This window comes from Myotis myotis, unplaced genomic scaffold (assembly GCF_014108235.1).
Source record: "Myotis myotis isolate mMyoMyo1 unplaced genomic scaffold, mMyoMyo1.p scaffold_m19_p_10, whole genome shotgun sequence".
NCBI lineage: Eukaryota > Metazoa > Chordata > Mammalia > Chiroptera > Vespertilionidae > Myotis > Myotis myotis.
In genome coordinates, this window is record NW_023416314.1 from 36,260,617 (window position 1) to 36,282,310 (window position 21,694).

At 42.9% G+C, this 21,694-nt stretch overlaps 1 protein-coding gene across 1 annotated transcript; it reads right to left on the minus strand.

Annotated features, from left to right (window-relative positions):
* Positions 1-1,312: 1,312 nt before the first annotated feature.
* On the minus strand, positions 1,313-21,663 carry AAMDC (adipogenesis associated Mth938 domain containing). Its single transcript, XM_036324865.1, has 4 exons — positions 21,561-21,663; positions 17,244-17,393; positions 4,505-4,600; positions 1,313-1,614 (listed from the first exon to the last, which is right to left on the minus strand). Exons 2-4 carry the CDS (start codon positions 17,373-17,375, stop codon positions 1,474-1,476), a joined length of 369 nt encoding a protein of 122 aa, XP_036180758.1. The 5' UTR covers positions 17,376-17,393; positions 21,561-21,663; the 3' UTR covers positions 1,313-1,473.
* Between the last annotated feature and the right edge of the window lie 31 nt (positions 21,664-21,694).

Genomic DNA, 21,694 nt, shown 5'->3' on the forward strand with positions numbered 1-21,694 from the left:
ATTCCGGTCAAGGGCATGTACCTGGGTTGCGGGCACATCCCCAGTGGGAGATGTGCAGGAGGCAGCTGATGGATGTTTCTCTCTCATCGATGTTTCTGACTCTCTATCTCTCTCCCTTCCTCTCTGTAAAAAATCAATAAAATATATTAAAAAAAAAAAAAAAAAAAAAAAAAAAAAGAAAAAGGCTGAAGGCAAAACGAGAAAAAGGAAAGGGGAAAAGCAAAGCAAAAGCGGCGAAGGGTTTGGCCTGGTAGACTTTTAAAAACCTGAAAAGTGCCACATGGGACAGATCTTTGATTAGAATGTATACACCTATTTCAGCTTCTGTCAAATGAAAACCATTTTTTAACTGGGCCTTTTTCTTCAATTCAAACCCAACATAACACCTCAAATTTGTTTTAGGAATTTGAATAAAATATTTCCTTTGATGAATGAAAAAAAAAAGATATTTGATAAATACTGGTTGGCCTGATGGCTAAACATTCCAAGGCATCAATTGCAATGTGATTTTTAATGCACTGAAGTTTTTCTTGTCCTTCAAAGAAAAGGTTTTTTTCTTTATTTTTGCCTTTATTTTCTCAAACTGGCCTAATACCATTTTTTTAAACTTTGATAACTGTCCATCTCTTCTCCTGACTTTCAGTGTCCCCCTCCCCCACTAAGGACAGGAACCTTGCTGTAGTCACCATGCATCCCAAAGCCTTCCTACCTCAGGACCTGGCATGAGCAGCTGTTCAAAAATGCTTGACGCCCAGCCGGCTTGGCTCAGTGATTAAGCATTGATCTGTGAACCAGGAGGTAATGGTTTGATTCCCGGTCAGAGCATGTGCCCAGGTTGTGGCTCAAACCCCAGTAGGGGGTGTGCAGGAGGCAGCTGATCAATGATTCTCTCTCATCATTGATGTTTCTATCTCTCTCTCCCTCTCCCTCTCTGAAATCGGTAAAAATATATGTAAAAAAATAAAAAATAAAAATAGCCCTGGCCAGTTCAGTGGATAGAACATTGGTCTACGGATTGAAGGGTCCTGGGTTTGATTCCGGTCAAGGACACATGCTCAGGTTTCGTGCTCAATCCCCAGTGTGAAGCATGCAGGAGACAGCCAATCAATGATTCCCTCTCATCACTGATGTTTCTCTCTCCCTCTCCCACTCCCTCCCCTCCCTCTCTGAAATCAATAAAAAAAGATTAAAAATAATGCTTGGGGAGGCTGGTGTAAAGAGGGGTAAGAGTGGTAGTCACAGGCATTATTGCTTAGTGATTTATTTTATTTATTTTTAAATTTTATTTTAGAGAAGAAGGAAGAGAGAAAGAGAGAGTGTGAGAGAAACATCAATGTGAGAGAGAGATATTAATAAATCAGTTGCCTCCCACACTCACCCCAACTGGGGATCGAACCCACAACCTTCTGGTGCACAGATGCTCCAACCAACTGAGCCATATTGGCCAGGACAGTGATTTGTTTTAAGGCTTCATCAGCAGGTGGAATGGAAGACCCCTCCGACCCTGACACCTTGGGCAGCCAAGGCATTGTACTCCTTTACGGCCTTCTCTGTCTGGAGTACTCGTACATCAATGCCTTGTTTCTCAAGGTACTCCAGGGTTGATGGGGGGACCTGGGAGGAAGGAAAAAGATGAATAAGTAAGTGGTGGGGGGAGGTCCCCAGGGTTTCCTTTCTGCCATGAAGCAAGTATACTCTACAGAATTAGACAGGGACAAGTGTCACTCCTCAATCACCCAGAATGTCACTGGTCCAAAAAATTTGGCCATGAGCCCCAGGGAGTTAAAAAGGCTTTCTAAGAAGTTGACGGCAGTATCATGATATGTATGCATAAATCTCAGATGATGAAAACAAATCTCAGATGAAATGGGAAAAGCACTGATTTTGGAGTTAGCCTTGGATTTAAGTCCTTGCTAGCAGTGTGACCCTGGGTAAGTGAATTAACTTCTCTGAGTCTTTGTTTCTTTGTATGGAAATAGGGATGATAATACCTAGCTCCCAGGGTTGGTATGAGAACTAATTTAGAGAAGGTATGTAAATGTCTGGCATGGTGCAGACCCCAAACCATGTAAATGTTAAATGTTTTAGTCAGTCCAACCTGAGCCTAAATTCTAACTTTGCCATGTACCAACCAAGAGATCTTAAGCCAGCTATTTACAGCCTCTCAACCCCAATTTCCTCCCCTGTAAAATGGGGTAATGACACATTACAGTGTTGGTGTGAGGATGAGGTTAACTAGTGTATGCATACTGCAATTAAAATGTCTTCTCAAAAAAGCCTCTTGACCACCCCATTGAGAGGAGCCCCTCAGAAGTCAACATTTTCTTCATAGAATTTATTATGATCTGAAATTGTATACTCTTTTATGACACATGAGGGTCATGAACCTTGTTTTGTCTTATCTTGTCCCCAGTGTGACAAGATAGAATAGTTTCTAACCTATAGAAGGTGCTAAATAAATATTTGTAAATGAATTTATATAAAAGTTTCTCAATAATGGAAGCTATTATTAGATATTCTCAACTCTGGCTTGTCCTGAATGTTTTCTATATGAACAATTTTATAATAACAGTAGCTTTACAAATAGGAATTATTTTAACAAGGAAAAAACGAGGTTAAACTGAAAATTCTCTCTCTCTCTCTCTCTCTCTCTATATATATATACACACACACACACACATACATATCTACACTAATAAAAGAGAAACATGGTAATTAGTGTCACTCCGCTACCCTTCCCATTGGCTAATCCCCCTGTCACTCACAGAGTAGGGCCGAGATATGCAAATTAACTGCCAGCCAAGATGGCGGCCGGCAGCCAGGCAGCTGATGTGAACAGGGAGGCTTGCTTGCTTCAGTGACGGAGAATTCCAACGTTCCCCGCCTGACTTGCCAGCCTCTCAGCTGCAACTCTCAGCAACTATGTTGCGAATAAAGAAGCTAAAAAACCCCCAGAAACCTGCTTTACTCAGCGGAGCTTCAGCCAGCCGGACCGCAACATTGTATCAAATACAGATGGTAAAAAAAACCCCAAAAAACAAAAAAAAAACCAGACGGTAAACAAAGGCCAGAAACCTGTTTTCAGCAGCTGAGGCCTCAGAGCTAAAGCTGGCCCAGAATAAAAACAAAAAAAAACAAAAAAACGGAGCGGTTAGGAGCTTCAGTCCCAGCCTGAAAACATCCCTCAGCCCCTCAGCCAGCCTGGCCAGGCACCCCAGTGGGGACCCCCACCCTGATCCAGGACACCCTCAGGGCAAACCAGCCAGCCCCACCCATGCACCAGGCCTCTATTCTACATAGTAAAAGGGTAATACGCCTCCCAGCACCGGGATCAGCGGAGCCGCGAGGCCTCCAGGCACCGGGATCAGCATGACGGGTGCAGCGCCCAAACCCCCGGATCGCCCTGCAGCTCTGTGTGTGACAGGGGGTGGAGCCCCAACCCCCCCGCCCCCCACGGGCCCTGCTCTGTGTGTGATGGGGTAGAGTCATAACCTCCCCATCTGCCCTGCCCTGAGTGTGACAGTGGCGGCGCCCCAACCCCCTGATCGGCCCTGCTCCGTGGGTGATAGAGGGCGGCACCCGAACCCCCTGATCCACCCTGCTCTGTGTGTGACAGGGGGCAGTGCCCCAACTCCCCCATCGGCCCTACTCTGTGAGTGACAGGGGGGAGCTCCTCAACCCCCTGATGGGCCCTGCTCTGTGCGTGACAGGGGGGAGCTCCCCAACTCCCTGATGGGCCCTGCTCTGTGCGTGACAGGGTATGGAGCCCCAACCCCCCTGATGTGCCCTGCTCTGTGCGTGACAGGGGACAGTGCCCCAACCCCGATTGGCCCTGCTCTCTGCGTGACAGGTGGTGGCGCCGCAACCTCCCCATCGACCCTGCCTTGAGTGTGACAGGGGGCGGTGCCCCAACCCCCCACTCGGTGCTACCCTGAGCGTGACTGAGGGTGGCATCGCAACCTCCCTATCCGCCCTGCTCTGTGCATGGCAGGGGGTGGCGCCCCAACTCCCCAATCGGCCCTGCTCTGTGCCCGACCAGGGGCTGCACCTAGGGATTGTACCTGCCCTCTGCCACCCGGGAGCAGGCCTAAGCCAGCAGGTCGTTAGCTCCCGAGGGGTCCCAGACTGTGAGAGGGCACAGGCCGGGCTGAGGGACCCCCCCGAGTGCACAAATTTTTGTGCACCGGGCCTCTAGTAAAATATAAAGTTCTATAAAAATCGAAAGAACCAAATGTTAATAGTTGTAGAGCTTGAGAAATACCAAGATTGAGGACTTTCTGAGAAATACTGGAAGCAATACAAGTCCAGGGTTAGGTAGAGACAGGAGAGTCCACCCCTGATGAGTAGTACACAGCCATTATTTGATCCTGGGACATCCACTAGCTCATCAGCAATATGAGGGTGCATGCTATACAGAGATGAACTCCTAACAAGGACATATCTCTATGTAAAGGTCCAAAAGATCAGCAGCTGTCCTCAGGACATTATATTCACAAATACCTACCTTCAGGGCCTCACTCATCCCTCGGCCAATCACAAGGGTCTGCACACCCTTCTTGACAACTTCCTCCACATCTGCAGGCTGCACACCAGGAGAATGCTGGGTGATAAAAGAAAAAGTATACCAGTTACCTGCTCTTTTTTTTTTCTTTTTTAAAAACTATTGTTATTGATTTCAGAGAGGAAGGGAGAAGGAGAGAGAGTTCGAAACATCAATGATGAGAGAGAATCATTGACTGGCCGCCTCCTGCACGCCCCCTACTGGGGACCTAGCCCACAACCTGAGCATGTGCCCTTGACCGAAATCAAACCCGGAACCCTTTAGTCCATAGGCTGATGCTCTATCCACTGAACCAAACCAGCTAGGGCCAGCTACCTGCTCTTTTAATCTTTCTTTGTAATTGGCATTCTTATGGGATTCATTCATTCACCCATTCATTCATTGAAGAAATGTTTTGTTCTGGGCCCTGGGAATAACAGATGATAAATTGCTGCCCTTAAGGAGCTCTAAGTCTGGTGCAAAATATAGCAGACAAAGAAGAAATTAAAGTAGTTTTTTGCAAGTGCGACAGGAAGTGAGTTCCTGGTGTGACAACATGGTGAAGGAGCACTGCCATCAGCCCTGGGTGGGGAGAGAGACTCTGACAGGACCGCTGTCTGTCCTGAAACCTGGACCAAGGCCGGAATGGGAGCTGCTTTCTGCAACCCCCTTAAAGACTGTATGATTGTAACTGATCCTCATTCTGACATAAATCAGCACCCCTTTCTTGCCTCCTGCTATGTGCTGGTTCCTGGAACAGGTTGTTATCCTGAGCTGGTCAAGCATGTAATTTCACATACCTGGTGGCATTCACACACCTGTGACTACTCACCCCCCAGCCCCCGCTCTCCCCAAAATCCTATATAATTCTCTGGCCCTGCCAAGCGGCTCATGGATCCATTTTGCATGCCTTGTAGGTAAGTTTCCCTTAATAAACTATTAATTACCAGACTGGAGTGGCCAGCCTTTTTCTCCAGTCCCTGTCTGCTCTCCACTTATGGAGATAAATTTTCAGTCTTGGAGCTTTTCCTGGGGTCTGCATGTACTAATAGGGGAGTTGGGGCAGGTGGTCAGGGAAGGCATCCCAGAGGAGGTGACATTTAAGCCGAGACCTAACAGACAACCAGGAATTAGCCAAGTTAAAGGAAATCAGGGGACAAGGCATTCCAAGTTAAGGTAATAGCATGTACAAAGGCTCAGAGGAAAGAAAAACCTAGTGAATTATAGATAGTTGAGTATGACTGGAGTGGAACTGATAGGGGAAGGAATAGAAAGAGATGAGGTGGGAGAAGAAAGCATTTGGACATGATGCCAAAATTTGGACTGTGGAAGGATTTCATAAGAATCCCACACTAGATTCTTATGATAGAATAAGATAGAACATCAGCCTATGAACCAAAGGGTGACGGGTTCGATTCCCAGTTTAGGGGACGTACCTAAGTTGCATCAGGGCATATGCAGGAGGCAACCAATCAATGTTTCTCGCTCACATCAATGTTTCTCTCTTTCTCTCCCTCTCTAAAATCAATAATAACATATCCTTGAGTGAGGATTTTAAAAAGTAAAGAAAAAACTATATGATCCCACAGAAACTAATAGTCTCTAAATAATGAAAAAAATCCTATATTAGTCCATTAATAAGACAAGTAAATGTGACATCTGTATTAGGTTAATTGGCAACATATTAATAAGATCTGTATAGTAAATGTTGAAATACATACAGGCATTTAGGAGTAAAGGAGTATAATATCTGCAACATTCAAAAAATAATATATATCAATGGAGAGGATGATAAAAGAAAATATGAAAAACTGTTAACATTTGGACCTGGGTAAAAATGAGAATTCTTTGTACTATCCTTGTAACTTTTCTGTAAGTCTAAAATTATTCAGGAAATTAACAAGTAAATAAATAAAATAGAAACAGGAAATTAACAAGTAAATAAATAAAATAGAAAATAAAGCAGGAAGACAGCTCCTCAGCCACATACTTCCTGATTTATTTAGGCAAGGAAGCAAACTTAACAGAAGGCAGGTGGCTCCAAAGCAGGAGCAGAGGCAGCCTGTCTTTGCTGGCTTTCTCCCTCCATGTCTCTTGATTCTCCGAGGGTGTGCACCTGTGCTGACATTCTTCACTCAGTCAGCAAGTGCTCCAGAGCTGATAGCAAAGCCAGTCTCTCTCTCTCCTATTCTGACTTACCTCCTCAGCACCTTCCTACGGAATTTACACTCAGACTGTATGAGCTTATGTTTAGGGAATATCAAAGAGTGTTCTAAGTTAGAACACCTGCATTTCATAGAGTGAACCAAACTGATCAGCAGCAAGGGCACACCCTCACCTTGAGAGAGGCCGCAGAGTTAGTGCCCGGGTGTCTCTGAATAGTATCTCTGCCTTCAGCTTTCCCAGTTAGGAGAGATTGAATTCTTATTCTTTAAAGTTACTTAGGTTCATAAATTTTTAAAAGGCAAAACAAAAAAGGGGATATTGTTTCCGATTATAATATTATTGATTACAATAATCGGTTCTTAAATAATGTAAGAGGATTGGATTAAATGCCTTTTTCCCACAGCTCTCTGATCAATCCTAGAACCACTGTGCACTAAACAGTGATGATATGGAGAGCCTAACATTTTTTCCAGAAGCTATGACCAAAGCAAATACTTAACAGAATTACAAATTTGGACTGGAAAGCTTCACCTTCCTTAAGTAAATGCATCCACCTCTATGATTGAATGATTCCTTCATTTAACAAAGGACAGCACATATTTTGAGAAGCACCATGATGCCCTGACTCTAAGAGCTCACATTCTGGTATAAGGAAACATGGTAAGTGGGAAGGGGGTGAAAGGTCAAGAGAGTTCAAAACCATAATCATCCGGAGATTCAGAGACTGGAGACAGCAGCAGCCCATCAGAGCTGCCAATCAATGGAACTCAAGTGACAAATTCGGCTGCTGTGTGTGCTATACTGCAGGCCCAGGGTGTCACATGCAGAGCAATGAACACTCACTGCAGCAGCCTGTGGATCCAGGCGTTGGCAGGCGATTACTCACAGCTTAGCGCAGAAGCCTGCTACTGAGGAGTCCTCAACCTGCCTCCAGCTCCTGCTCTCCTAATTCCAGTCCCTGGGGGCAAACCACTAAGGCTCTGACTCTGTTCCTCTTTTTAAAGAGGCTTTACATCAGAGGGTGTTGTAAGGTTGTAAAAGCTTATTGTGTTTTCTTGGGGGGAAGCTATTAATTGTGGGGAAATGTCCAGCTAATACCCATCATGCCAGCTAAACAATAAGGTGGCATCCTATATGGCTTAGACATTTCCCCCTCTTCTATATCAAATTTGAAAAGAAAACATTCCTAAATCACACTTTCAAGGAAGCAGTTCCTCCTGCCAAAATGAAGTGAGCATAAATGTTAGAAGCAAAGCTGTCATCTGGTTGTGTTGCTGATGAAAGCGGATTCTGTGAGTGAAGGTTAAAGGATCTCTGGAATCTGTCCCTGTGGACACTGCCCAAGTCACATTCTCCTTATCGCTTGGGGAATTACAGCCTCTAAACTGATCTTCCTGCCTCTGCACAGGCATCTGTTCTTGTGCCATAGGCCACTCTGGCAATCAATCTGGTGGAGCTTATGGCTCCCTTCTCAGCAAAGTTTTTAAAAGCTTAAGAGAAAATGTATAGGATTACAAAGAAAACAGATTTTACACACTAAAAGTATCCAATTATTAAAAACAGGCCTGGCCAGGTTGCTCAGGTGGTTAGAGTGTTATCACGATACACCAAAGTTGTGCATTTGATCCCCAGTCAGGTCATATACAAAAGAATCAACCAATGAATATATAAATAAGTAGAACAACAAATCAATGCTTCTCTCTCTCTCTCTCTCTCTCATCAATCAATCAATCAATCAATAAAACATTAAAAACAGATGTGTGGTCTAGTAATGTGTTTCTTTATTAGTTTAGAAGAGTGGAAATCATTTCCAAAAGTCCATTAGCAGACTTACCCTCACATCTCATAGTGGCAGACTGCTAGTTCTTTCAAAATCCAATCTGCCCCCTTTCTACTGCCCAGCTAGCTTTCATTTTCTGTGCTCCCGTGCAGCTAGGTGTGGAATATGTGACTATGCTATCACCAATAAGAATTCAATGGCATATGAGCAGAAGAAATGATGCCATGTCTAGGTTTGAGCCTTGAAACATTGAGCAAGTGCTTTTCTTCTCTTTCTTCTTCCATTAAGTTAGACTTCTGGCCCTGGCTACAACTTGTTCCACCATTCAAATGCTCAAGAAGATGGTGGAACAACACAGAGGAAAACATCTGGGGCTGTTGGGTTGAGCTAGAAGTATAATTATGAACTCATTACACACACACACACACACAGCACACATTTTCTGGCTCTGTATACTGAATGGGCTTAGATGTGGTGACATCTCAGTAGTAATGAGCCCAGCTAATACCCAGCTCTTGGGTTTCTAGATATCATTTCTCACTAAAAGGAACCAGGGATCCCTGAAGAAATGGCTGAACCCAGGAAAAAGATATCTATTATGCCAGAAAGCAACGCAGTGGTAAAAAAAAAAAACTGATGGGAACATGTCACAAGAACACTGGTTAAATTTGGGACAACTTAAACCTCAAAATATATTAATTACTAAAGGCCTAATGCACGAAATTCGTGCAAGAGTAGGCCTTCCTTTCCCCAGCTGCCGGCACCGGCTTCCCTCTGGCACCCGGGACCCGGGCTTCCCTCGCAGCCCTGGCTTCATCCTGAAGGACATCCAGTCTAATTAGCATATTATGCTTTTATTATTATAGAAGATGGTAAGAGATTAAAACATGTTCTTATTCTCTGTGGGCTGCTACAACAAAATACCACAAACTGTGTAGCTTATAAAACAACAGACATTTATTTTTCATGCTCTAGAGCAGTGGTTCTCAACCTTCTGGCCCTTTAAATACAGTTCCTCATGTTGTGACCCAATCATAAAATTATTTTCGTTGCTTCATAACTGTAATGTTGCTACTGTTATGAATCGTAATGTAAATATCTGATATGCAGGATGGTCTTAGGCAACCCCTGTGAAAGGGTCTTTCGACCACCAAAGGGGTCGCGACCCACAGGTTGAGAATCGCTGCTCTAGAGGCTGGAAGTCCAAGGTCAAGGTACCAGCAAGCTGAGTTTGGTGAGGGCCCTTTTCCTGGTTCATAGCTGACCCCCCTCTCACTGCTCTCACAGGGTGGAAGGGATCTTTCTGAAGTCTCTTTTCTAATGCACTAATTTCATTCATGAGGGTTCCTCCTTCATGACTAGCACCTCCCAAAGGTCCCACCTCCTAATACCATCATCTTTGAGTATTAGGATTTTAACATATGAATTTTGGTGGGAGACACAAACATTCAGACATAGCACATACTAAATTTAAAAAAAGAAAACATGAGCCCATAGTGACAATAAAAATGGTGATAGTGTAGAAGAAAACCTCTTCTTCACAGAAGAATCCAGCTAATGAATGTAGAAGTGATAGAATTATAAAAAACACCACTTTGGCTTGGCCAGCATGGATCAGTGGTTGAGCATCAACCTGTGAACCAGGAGGTCACTGTTTGATTCCTGGTCAGGGCACATGCCGGGGTTGCGGGTTTGATCCCCAGCATGGGGTGTGCAGGAGGCAGCCAACTGATGATTCTCTCTCATTATTGATGTTTCTATCTCTCCCTCTCTCTTCCTCTCTGAAATCAATAAAAAGATATTTTTTTTGAATCACCATTTTCGCCCTAGCCAGTTTAGCGCAATAGATATGGCCTCAGCCTGTGAACCAAAGGGTCCCAGGTTCAATTCTAGTCAAGGGTACATACCCGGGTTGGGGGCTGGATCCCCAGTCAGAGGCATGCAGGAGGCAGTTGATCAATGATTCTCTCTCATCATTGATGTTTTTATCTTTCTCTCCCTCTCCCTTTATCTCTGAAATAAAAAATATATATATTTAAAAAACAAAACAAAACAAAAAACCCCCAACCTTTAAAAAAAATCACCATTTTGCAATCACTAATGTAATAATAAATTCAGGCAAGGATCAATAGTTGATGCTAAAATCATTAGATGAAAGATTGCTAGGGGATAAGATAATCACAAAGTTTCAAAATATTACTCTACAGATTATGTACTGATTACAAATGGGAAAATGTATCTTTACAATAGAGAAATCTGGTAGGTACCAACTTAACCAAGTGATCAAACAACCTCACCAGGTACTGAGCAAACTGATTTTATGTGCCTCCAGATATAATGCACTGAAGACATAATTGACTGTCTTGGCAATGACAAGAACATTCTTGCCAAAAAGATTAATTTGAATCTAATTGTGATAGAAAAAAAATCAGATAAATCTAAATTGTGAACTAGTCTACAAAACAACTGTTCCAGACACTTCAAAACCACCTGTGCCATAAAAGAGGAAATAAATGTGGCGAACTGGTTTTAAATGAAGAGACTAAAGAAACATAACAAAATGAATATATCTTGGATTAGAAAAGTAAGCCAGCTATAAAAGACATTTATTTTATTGGAATAATTGTAATTTGACAAGGAGTAGATGTTATTTAATAATATTTCAATGTTGAGTTTCTTACATTGTTTAGTGTTATATCAATGTTGAGTGTAATATTGTGATTATGTGTAGCAGAACACCTTTGTTTTAGTACACACATGCTAAAGTATTTAGGGTTCAAGTTTCACGATGTATGCAACTTACTTTCAAATGATTCAACAGAAGTCATTATTGAGAAAGTACCACAGAGAGACAAACAAGCAAATGTAGCAGAATGTTAACAATTGGTGAATATAGGTTGATGGTATACAAGTGTCTTTCCTATTTTTTTAAAATTTGTTAAATATGTTCAATATTTTTCAAAATTAAGAAAAAAGAGTGAGAGGTTTAACACAGAAGAGTTCAATATAGGCTGCCCACATCAACTAGGTTGAAAGGTGAATAAAAACAAGAGCAAGTGCCGGGGTCCAACCCCAGCAGGTCCAGGGGTCCCCAAAGGTGTGGACGGAGTCGGCGAGGAAGGAATGACACGGAGACAGCGTTCAGTTGTTCAGCAGCCTAGCCAGGATCTCCAGCCAAGTTCTGGTCTGGATCTCCAGAGAGGTTCTGGTTAGGATCTCCAGCCAGGTTCTGTGTCCATGTTGTCTTGCTAGGTTCTCCAGCCAGGTTCTCCAGGTTCTCCAGCCAGGTTCTGTAGCCAAGTTCCCTTGCTAGGTTCTCCAGCCAGGTTCTGTCCAGGTTCTCCAGCCAGGTTCAGTCACCAGGTTCTAGTCAGGTTCTCTTGCCAATTTCTGTAGTCAGGGTCAGTCCAGGAACTTTTGCCATGTTCTGAGGCCAGTTTCTGTCCAGGAACTTTTGCCATGTTCTCTCCAGCGAAGTTCTTCTGTCTCTAGAGAACGTTCTGTGTAGGTTCTGTGCCTAGGTTCTGTCTCTCTCGGTTCTGTCTTCTTACATCTGTATTTATACCAGTTGATTCCAATCCTATCAATCTCTATTTCAAAGGTTAGGGCGTTTCTTATCTCCATTCCAGGGAGTAAAGATTATGTAGCTTAAGCATGATTGTTCGTAGTTAAAGTGATTAATTACCCACCTGGCACTTAGTTAAGAGGTTTTATTCCCTCCCTAACTTCAGGGGAAAATCCCTACCTGGGGAAACAACCTTTCTCAGACACATAGTGCCAAGAAGGTGAGCAAACATATTAAGAACAGTATGCCATATATGCCGGGTCCCTTGAAACAGCAAGCATGGACCGGCTCCCGGCAAATTCCCCCTTTTTTATTTTTTAAAAGCGGGCATTAAAAAGAAAACCCCGAAATGCTCTCTTGTATCCATTTTAAAAGTAGGATTGGCGCTTTCCGCTATTACCTGAGTCCTGATCTATCACCCCAGGGAGAGCTTGCCAATCCTGCACTTTCCCGGGGTGGAAAGGCTGCAGTGGGGTTAAGGATAAGGCTCCTTGGGCCTACCTCCTCCCATGCCTTTACATTTACCTTTCCTTCCTCAGAAAAGCATGGACATACTTCTTGTATAAAACGTTCTGTCTGACTGGGAGTAACCTTAATTCCTCTGCTAGCAAGCATATGTGTTAAAAGATCAATACAGAGTCTTATTTCTTTAGACTCAGTATGGCACATCTTCTTAATCTAAAGATCAATACAGAGTCTTCTTTCTTTGGACTCAGTATGGCACATCTTCTCAATCTAAGTTCTGTACTATCCACCTTCTTACCCTACTTATCCTCTATAGGGGGGTCTGCAGTACCCTGGTGGAGTCCTATCTGTCCCGAGTGTGGGGTTCTCAATGGGGAGGGCTTACCTAGGGGAATCCTGTTCCAGGGGTTCCCAAAGGTGTGGACGGAGTCGACAAAGACTATCCACCCTCTTCCTATGGTGGAGTCCTATCCGTCCCGAGTGCGGGGCGCTTACCTAGGGGTCCCTGTTCGGGCGCCAGATGCCGGGGTCCAACCCCAGCAGGTCCAGGGGTCCCCAAAGGTGTGGACGGAGTCGGCGAGGAAGGAATGACACGGAGACAGCGTTCAGTTGTTTAGCAGCCTAGCCAGGATCTCCAGCCAGGATCTCCAGCCAAGTTCTGGTCTGGATCTCCAGAGAGGTTCTGGTTAGGATCTCCAGCCAGGTTCTGTGTCCATGTTGTCTTGCTAGGTTCGCCAGCCAGGTTCTCCAGCCAGGTTCTGTAGCCAAGTTCCCTCGCTAGATTCTCCAGCCAGGTTCTGTCCAGGTTCTCCAGCCAGGTTCAGTCACCAGGTTCTAGTCAGGTTCTCTTGCCAATTTCTGTAGTCAGGGTCAGTCCAGGAACTTTTGCCATGTTCTGAGGCCAGTTTCTGTCCAGGAACTTTTGCCATGTTCTCTCCAGCGAAGTTCTTCTGTCTCTAGAGAACGTTCTGTGTAGGTTCTGTGCCTAGGTTCTGTCTCTCTCGGTTCTGTCTTCTTACATCTGTATTTATACCAGTTGATTCCAATCCTATCAATCTCTATTTCAAAGGTTAGGGCGTTTCTTATCTCCATTCCAGGGAGTAAAGATTATGTAGCTTAAGCATGATTGTTCTTAGTTAAAGTGATTAATTACCCACCTGGCACTTAGTTAAGAGGTTTTATGGTTAAAACACATAGTGCCAAGAAGGTGAGCAAACATATTAAGAACAGTATGCCATATATGCCGGGTCCCTTGAAACAGCAAGCATGGACCGGCTCCCGGCAAGCAAGCCCTGACCAGTTTGGCTCAGTGGGTAGAGTGTCAGCCTGCGGACTTTTCAGTCCCGGGTTCGATTCCGGTCAGGGGCATGTATCTTGGTTGTGGGCACATCCCTAGGAGGAGGTGTGCAGGAGGCAGCTGATCAATGTTTCTAGCTCTCTATCCCTATCTCTTCTTCTCTGTAAAAAATCTATAAAATATATTAAAACACTCTCTCTCTCTCTCTCTCTCTCTCTCTCTCTCACACACACACACACACACACACACACACACACACACAAGAGAAAAAGCAAACCAGCACAAGAGCAGAGAGGGTTAGTACCAACTCATCTGTCTCTCTGTAGGTAGCACTGTCCGAGCACAAGAACCTCTAGTCTGGTCGGCTGTACAACTCTGTGGGAATTGTGTGTCACTTTATGCCTGCACCTGCATTACGTGTAAAAATAAAACCACAAAACCAACAGCTATAAAGGATATTTTTGGAACTTTGAGGAAATTTGAAGATAGACTGTGTATTAGATAATATTGTGTCAATGATAACATCCTTATTTATGATAATGGTATTGTAGCTATGTAGGAGAATGGTCATGTCCTTAGGGGAGAAATGCTGAAATATGATATCTGCCCTTTACTCTCAAATGATTGGGGGAGAAGGGTGTGAATGTGTGTGAGTGTGTGTGTGTGTGTGTATGTGTTTAGAGAGAAAAAACAAATATGGTAAAATGCTAACAACTTGAGGACTTAAATAAAGGGTATATGGGTATTTACTGTATTATTCATACAGTTGTGTCTTAGGATTAACATTTTTCAAAATTAAAAGTTGGGATGAAGTTTCCATAGGTCCTTTAAAGTTCTCCTGGAGTGGGTGCTAATTGGTTTGGCTTTCTTTTAATTTTACACTTAAAAAGTATGGGCTTTAGAGTTTAAGTTCAAAACTTAATTCCAAAATATATTATTTGTGTGACTCTAGAAAAGCTATATTTGAGCAGTTGTATAGTAGCTGCTTAAAAATGATGGATAGAGAATTGGGAGGTAATAGTAATCACCATTGCAAGGACACTGGTTGAAGACAATACATTTTCTTGGTATTTCCATGGTTTAATCACTATAAAACCTACCCCTTCCCCTTTTAAACTAATAAGAAAAGAAATACAACATTAACCTACCTCAGAAGGAATGTCACAAAAGATTTTTTAAAAATTGGTTTAATGACATTTATAATGAAAAATTCAACAGCAAAAATGTATCGAGCTCCTATTTTATAGGCTCTGGGCTAAGTGCATAGTTCTTACCCTTAGGAAGCTCTCCACTTAGTGAGGAACACTAGCAACTTGGGGACTTGGTGAGGAAACACATAAATACACTCATCATAATCAGGCAATCTGTGCTAAGTGCTGTAATAGAGGCAGCAAGTATTACAGAAATACTGAGGAGGGAGTAAGCTGCTCATTCTCACCAGGGTTATGAGAAAGTGCTTCTTAGAGGAGATAATATGAATGCTAGGAATCGAAGGATTTTAAGATTTCAAAAGGGAGTGTGTCATTCCAAGAAAGGGAAATGGTTTTAGCAAAGGCACAAAGGATACAAAATGAAGGATAATGGTAGGTTTGGAAGGCAATAAGTATTTGGTGTGGGATAGCTAGGTCTTCAGATGCATGTTATTAAATATAGGAGATGGAATAAAAGGCTAATTTGGAACTGTATCATAAAAAAATGGCAGTGAACACTGTCCTATTTAATTTTGAAGTCTATGAAAAGCCGTTGAAGTTTTCTAAGCAGAGCAGAGACATGAGCAACTTCATCTTTTTTTTAAAAAAAATACATTTTATTAATTTTTTTTTTTTACAGAGAGGAAGGGAGAGGGGTAGAGAGCTAGAAACATCAATGAGAGAGAAACATCGATCAGCTGCCTCCTGCACATGTCCTACCGGGGATGTGCCCGCAACCCAGGTACATGCCCTTAGCCGGAATCGAACCTGGGACCCCTCAGTCCGCAGGCCGACGCTCTATCCACTGAGCCAAACAGGTGCTGGCAGCAACTTCATCTTTTAGAAATTATAACAGAAGAGAGACATGAAAAAGGCAGACTAAGAGGCAGGATGACCAGCTAGGGAGATCAATGCCATAGTCCAGGAGAGAAAACTGAGGCAGCAGGAGGAAGTAAATTTGAGAGACTTTGCTGAGGTGGAATCAACAAATGTACTTTGTTAGCTGTGGTGGGGAAGAAAAATGGAGAAATAAAAATTGTCTCTGCAGTTTCCCTTTTAATTGACTGACTGTGTGGATAGTAGTACCATTAATGGAGATAGGGAACACAAGAGAGTACCTAGATACCTGTGTGGAAAGGTAGGAACAGGGAAATGAAGTCCATTTGGATATGTTGAGTTTAAGTTGCCCATGGAACAACTCAGAAAAAAATCATTCAAACAACAATAACAAAAAAACAAAAACAGAAACAAAAATCTTTCAAAGCCTTCGGAAATTATCCTGAGAGCAAACAGCAAACGAAGAAACATCTATTAAAGGATTTCTATAAATATTTGATAGGAAAGGTAAGAAATCATGGTATTTAAAGAAGGACTGCTGCCTGCCTCCCCACTCCCAAATCAATGAGGTAGGGACTCCACTCCACTGCTGCAGCTAAGAATATTTCTCCTCTAATCTTCCAGCTGGAAAGGTTTTTTCCAGGAAGGACTAGGACTCCATTGTTTCACGTCCTGCCCCCAGCTGTCTATTGTGGGGCTGAGTCCCAAGTGAGTGTGCCTGAGAGGTAAGGGCTCCCTTGTTTCATCCGACTCCACTCATGGAACACAGATTCTACCTTAGGCATTGCACACTGAGAATATCAGAGGTAGTGCAATACAAGGGAAATGCAAATCCAAACCACAGAGAGAGAACATTTCACACCCATTAGAAGGGGCATAAAAAAATAAAAAGCAAACAATAGTAAGTGCTGGTGTAGAGAGATTTAGAAAAATTGAAAACATCATATATTCCTGAAATCTAAAATGTAAAGTGGTGCAGCTGCTTTGGAAAACAGGCTGGCAGTTCCTCAAAAGGTTGAACATAGAGTTACCATATGACCCAGCATTTCCAGTCCTAAGAGAATTGAATAATTCTGCTTATCTGGAATGAATATAGACACATCTACAGCAACAGAAAGTAGGTTAGTAATTGCCAGGAGTTGGGGGAGGGGAAGAATAGGCAGTGACTGCAAATGGTTATGGGGGTTCCTTTTGGGGTGATAGAATTAGTAGGGGTTAACTACTGCATAAGTTTATGACAATAAAAACTCCATTGAATTGCATACTTTGATTATATCTCAAGGAGAGAGAGAGAGAGAATAGAGAAAGAGAGAGAGCTACTCTTCAATTGGTCATTGTAGCTTAGGACGGTGGAAATCACTGTGTTAGCCTTATGCAGTGTCAGCCAAATACTAGTAGCTTACCTCAGTTCCTGTTTCTCTCCAATCCCAATCCCGACTTCCCCCTGGCCACACTTTGCAGTCCTTATAGATTTTAGTAGAGCCTTGTACTTTCATTTGCCCCCATGAAAGGGAAGCAATTTCAGGGGAAGACATAAGGAAATTAACTGAAATCTGAAATTTAAAAGAAAGTACCAAATCAGTTATAAAGGAAGGTTGAAATCGTTCCAAAATACAGGAGGTATACTATATAAAAATATATATTTAAGTATACTAGTAATACTATCACTCTCTAATGCTAACACTGCCTCTAGCTCATAGAGCTCTAGCAGAAGGAGAAGGGAGGTAGGTAAGGAGGTCTCTATACCAGCGATTTTCAACTGGTGTGCCGCAGCACACTGGTATGTCACAAGAAGTTTTTAAACATGCAATACCTGACTATTTAGTTAGGGGCACTGACTTCTTTTCCCTTAGATTGTCAAATAAAAAAATGACAATAACCAACACAACAATAGTCGTCCGGTGTGACTAAACCAACATTATACTTATATTTTTTGTCACATCGCCAAAAATTATAATATTTTTAGTGTGCCGCAGACCTCTAGTAATTAGTTTATGTGTGCCATGAGATGAAAAAGGTTGAAAATCGCTGCTCTACACCATGGCTCCTACAAAGCAGACTGCTCACAAATTGATGAGTGGTCAAGCACTTGGCTACCAAAGTTGCTCACAAAGAGTGCGCCCTCTACTGAAGGGGTGAAGAAACCTCACCGTTATATGCCTGGTACCGTGGCACTCCATGAAATTATCAGAAGTCCACTGAACTTCTGATTCTCAAACTTCCCTTCCAGCATCTGCTGCGAGAAATTGCTCAGGACTTCAAAACAGGTCAGCGTTTCCAGAATGCAGCTATTGGTGCTTTGCAGGAGGCAAGTGAGGCCTATGTGGTTAGCCTCTTTGAAGACAACAACCTATGTGCGATCTAGTCCAAACATGTAACAATTATGCCAAAAGACATCCAGCTAGCACGTTGCATACATGGAGAACATGCTTAAGAATCCACGATGATGGGGGAACATTTTATCCCTTTTTAAAAAATACGTTTTCATTGATATTTTTAGAGAGGAAGGGAGAGGGATAAAGAGATAGAAACTTGAATAAGTGAGAAGCATCATCAATCAGCTGCCTCCTGCACACCCCCTACTGGGGGATCAAGCCCACAATCGGGCAGGACCAGGAATTGAACCAGTGACCTCTTGGTTTCTGGGTCAATGCTCAACCGTTGAGCCACACCAGCCTGGCAACATTTCATTCTTTAAAAATTTTTTTTTCTCTTCTTCCTATTATTGGTTGTTCTGAATGTTAGCTTTTCCCCCCCGCCCCCCCCCCCCATGGGGTCAAAAGATACCTAAGTATATGATTGCAAGTGGAAAAATAGGGGACAGAAATAAGGTATGGGCAGTTTTTCCATTTTCATTTGTGTGTGAATTTTTAAAAATATAAATGTTGGGACATAAAGCATTAATAATACAAGTCAAAATGTTTCAGTGAACAAGTTTCAGCAGTCCAACTTTATAATAATTAGAAACTTAAATTTTTCTGAACAATGCCAGTATTTGGATTTTTAAGACAAATAATTTCCTTATTATATATACAAAATATAGCTAGCCCTAACCCACTATGAGTTAGGAAGCATTTTTCTCATTTATGTGGTTGTCACATTTTCTTTAGAGGTCTAATAAGTACATTGTTATTCTCGGGATCCTGAAACATCCAGCCTTGGAAACTAGATAGTAAAATTACTTCTTAGACTGAGGAAGGAATGCTCAGGGTATTTTTTTGGAGATAAAATGAAAAGATGGAGATTTACTTCAGCATGATGGAGTAAGGAGATTGACAATCCTTTCCCCAAAAGCAAATATAAAGCTGGACAAAACTATAAAAAATAACCACCTGGTACTCTAGTAAATGCATATATATAAACTGAGAAGTGTTTACTTATGACAAACACTGAATTTCAGGTAAAGAACAGTTAAGGCATTTCGTTGTTCTTGCCTGGGACCACGCCCATGCCCCCACATTGATTCTGTTGGCACAGAGGTTCAATGTGGTTGGAGCAGAGCATGAAAAACAACAAATTTGCTGCTATAGTCAGAGGAGGCTCACTTGATTTTAAGCACCATGATTTAAACTAGCGATCTTAGTGGAGGTGAATATGGATAACAGGTGGCTCTGGTTCCTTGATATTTGGGGCAAACAATGGATTGGGAGAGTAGGGAAGGATTTAATTGGAATTTCCCAGAGGTGACACAGCCATAGGGGAATAAACTCTCCACATATCCAGAGTGGACAAAAGGCTGTGAGCATGGGGGGAAAGGGGAGATAGAGGACATCTGTTATACTGTCAACAATAATTATATATATATATATATATTTGCTTGTTTGTTTGTTTGTTTATTTATTTATTTAAATGCAGTGGCTCCGCCCGGTATGGCTCAATTGGTTGGGCGTCGTCCCGTGCACCAAAAGGTTTCTGGTTCGATTCCCAGTCAGGGCACATGCTGGGGTTTTGATATCGATCCACTGTGCAGGAGGCAGCCCATTGATGATTCTCTCTCATCACTGATGTTTCTCTCTCTCTCTCCCTCTCCCTTCCTCTTTCTGAAATAAAATAAAAACATATTTTTTAAAAAAAGAAACGTGTTCCCAAATGTTTGATTTAGCAAAGACTTCAAAGAAGCTATTATAAATATATTCAAAGAACTAAAGGAAACCATGTACATCAGTATTTCTTAAACTGGAATTTTCAAAAGTATTTGATATGTTTCAAAAGAACATTTTTTTCCCTTTAGAAAGGGTTTGAATATTAGAAATAAGTATTCTAGGTAATAAATTCCTCTTATAATTTTTTCTCTTTTGATAAATGAGTAATTTTTTTTCTTTCTTTAGATAATGAGGATGATGTCGACCATTACGGTTTTCCCTTTTTTTAAACCTAGAAATGCAGAACAAAATGCAACGTTTAATTGTGGTAAGCATTTTTCTGTTCTCAACATAATTATCTGCCTATAAATTTCTTTATCATCCTTAATCATTAATTGTCCTGTTTTAATGGTTATATTGTATCTTGCTTCAAATTCTTTTTAGGAAGTAGGTACTATGTAAGTTTTAAATGCACATTGAAAATTTTGGCTCAAAGTAGTAAACTGTATAAATTATAGCTGGATTCAATCTAAATTTTAGGAACTCCTTTTTTTTAAAAAAAGTACTTACAATGTGCCAGCGCATCGTGCCAATCAATTTACTGTGAATTATGTAGACCCTACGGTGTAGGCACTGTTATCACCCCCACTTTACAGAGGTTCAGAGAAATTAAGAATCGTCCCCAATGGTATCAAGTGGTTCTGTTAGGATTCGAGTCTGGCCGAATCCAAAGCTCAGGCTCCTAAACCACAATGCACAGGGCATCTCAGGCTGTACATTCCATTTTGCATTACTGACGGTTTTCTGAGATTCTTTGTGGGAGAATGCTCACTGCTGCCCCCAACGAGGTGGAACCCTGTCCTCTATCAAACTTTTGGCTCTTCCACCAAATCTCCTACCACGCCCGCCCGCTCAGCGACGGAGTCCTAGCCCACCCTTTGCTCCCACCCCACGGACCAGTCCCCTCCAGCGGTTCTCAACCTGTGGGTCGCGACCCCTTTGGCGGTCGAACGACCCTTTCACAGGGGTCGCCTAAGACCATCCTGCATATCAGATATTTACATTACGATTCATAACAGTAGCAACATTACAGTTATGAAGTAGCAACGAAAATAATGTTATGGTTGGGTCACAACATGAGGAACTGTATTTAAAGGGCCAGAAGGTTGAGAACCACTGCCAGACCCTAGAGTCTCCTCAGAGCCCCTCTTCACACCCAGGCGAGCACAGCACAGCCCAGTCCTCTCACCCCTTGGTCCTCCTGCAGAGGTAGGTCCTTTCAGACCCTGATCTCCTGGCAGGACCCCAACTTTTCAGACTGGTGATGTCCGCCGAGCCCTGTTTCGTAGGCCCTCGTCTCCTCGGGCCCTCAGACACTGTTTTTCCGAAAGCGAAGCCGCGAATCTTGTACCGCAGCGGAGAGCAACCCCCCTCAGCAAACTCCCGCAGACTTCTCCTTACACAGGTCCCACCGCAACCCTAGTTAAGGGCACCCCTCTACCGTACCCCTTTCCCACGTTCTCCCACAATCGTGCTTCTTCCTCCCCTATTCTCTTTTTTTCCTCTCATTCACTCTCCTGAACTCCCCTCACCATCTCGTGGCCCTCTTCCAGTTCTCGGAGTCCCCGCCACACTCACCCAAAGCCCGCTCTTCAGGGAGCTGCGACCACCAACCGCTCCGTGCAGTTCCTCCCGCCTCACTGACTTCGGGCCCTCGGATCTAGGTGTTCCCTCCACAAGCCCCGCCCCGCCCCGCCCCGCCCCGAAGGAGC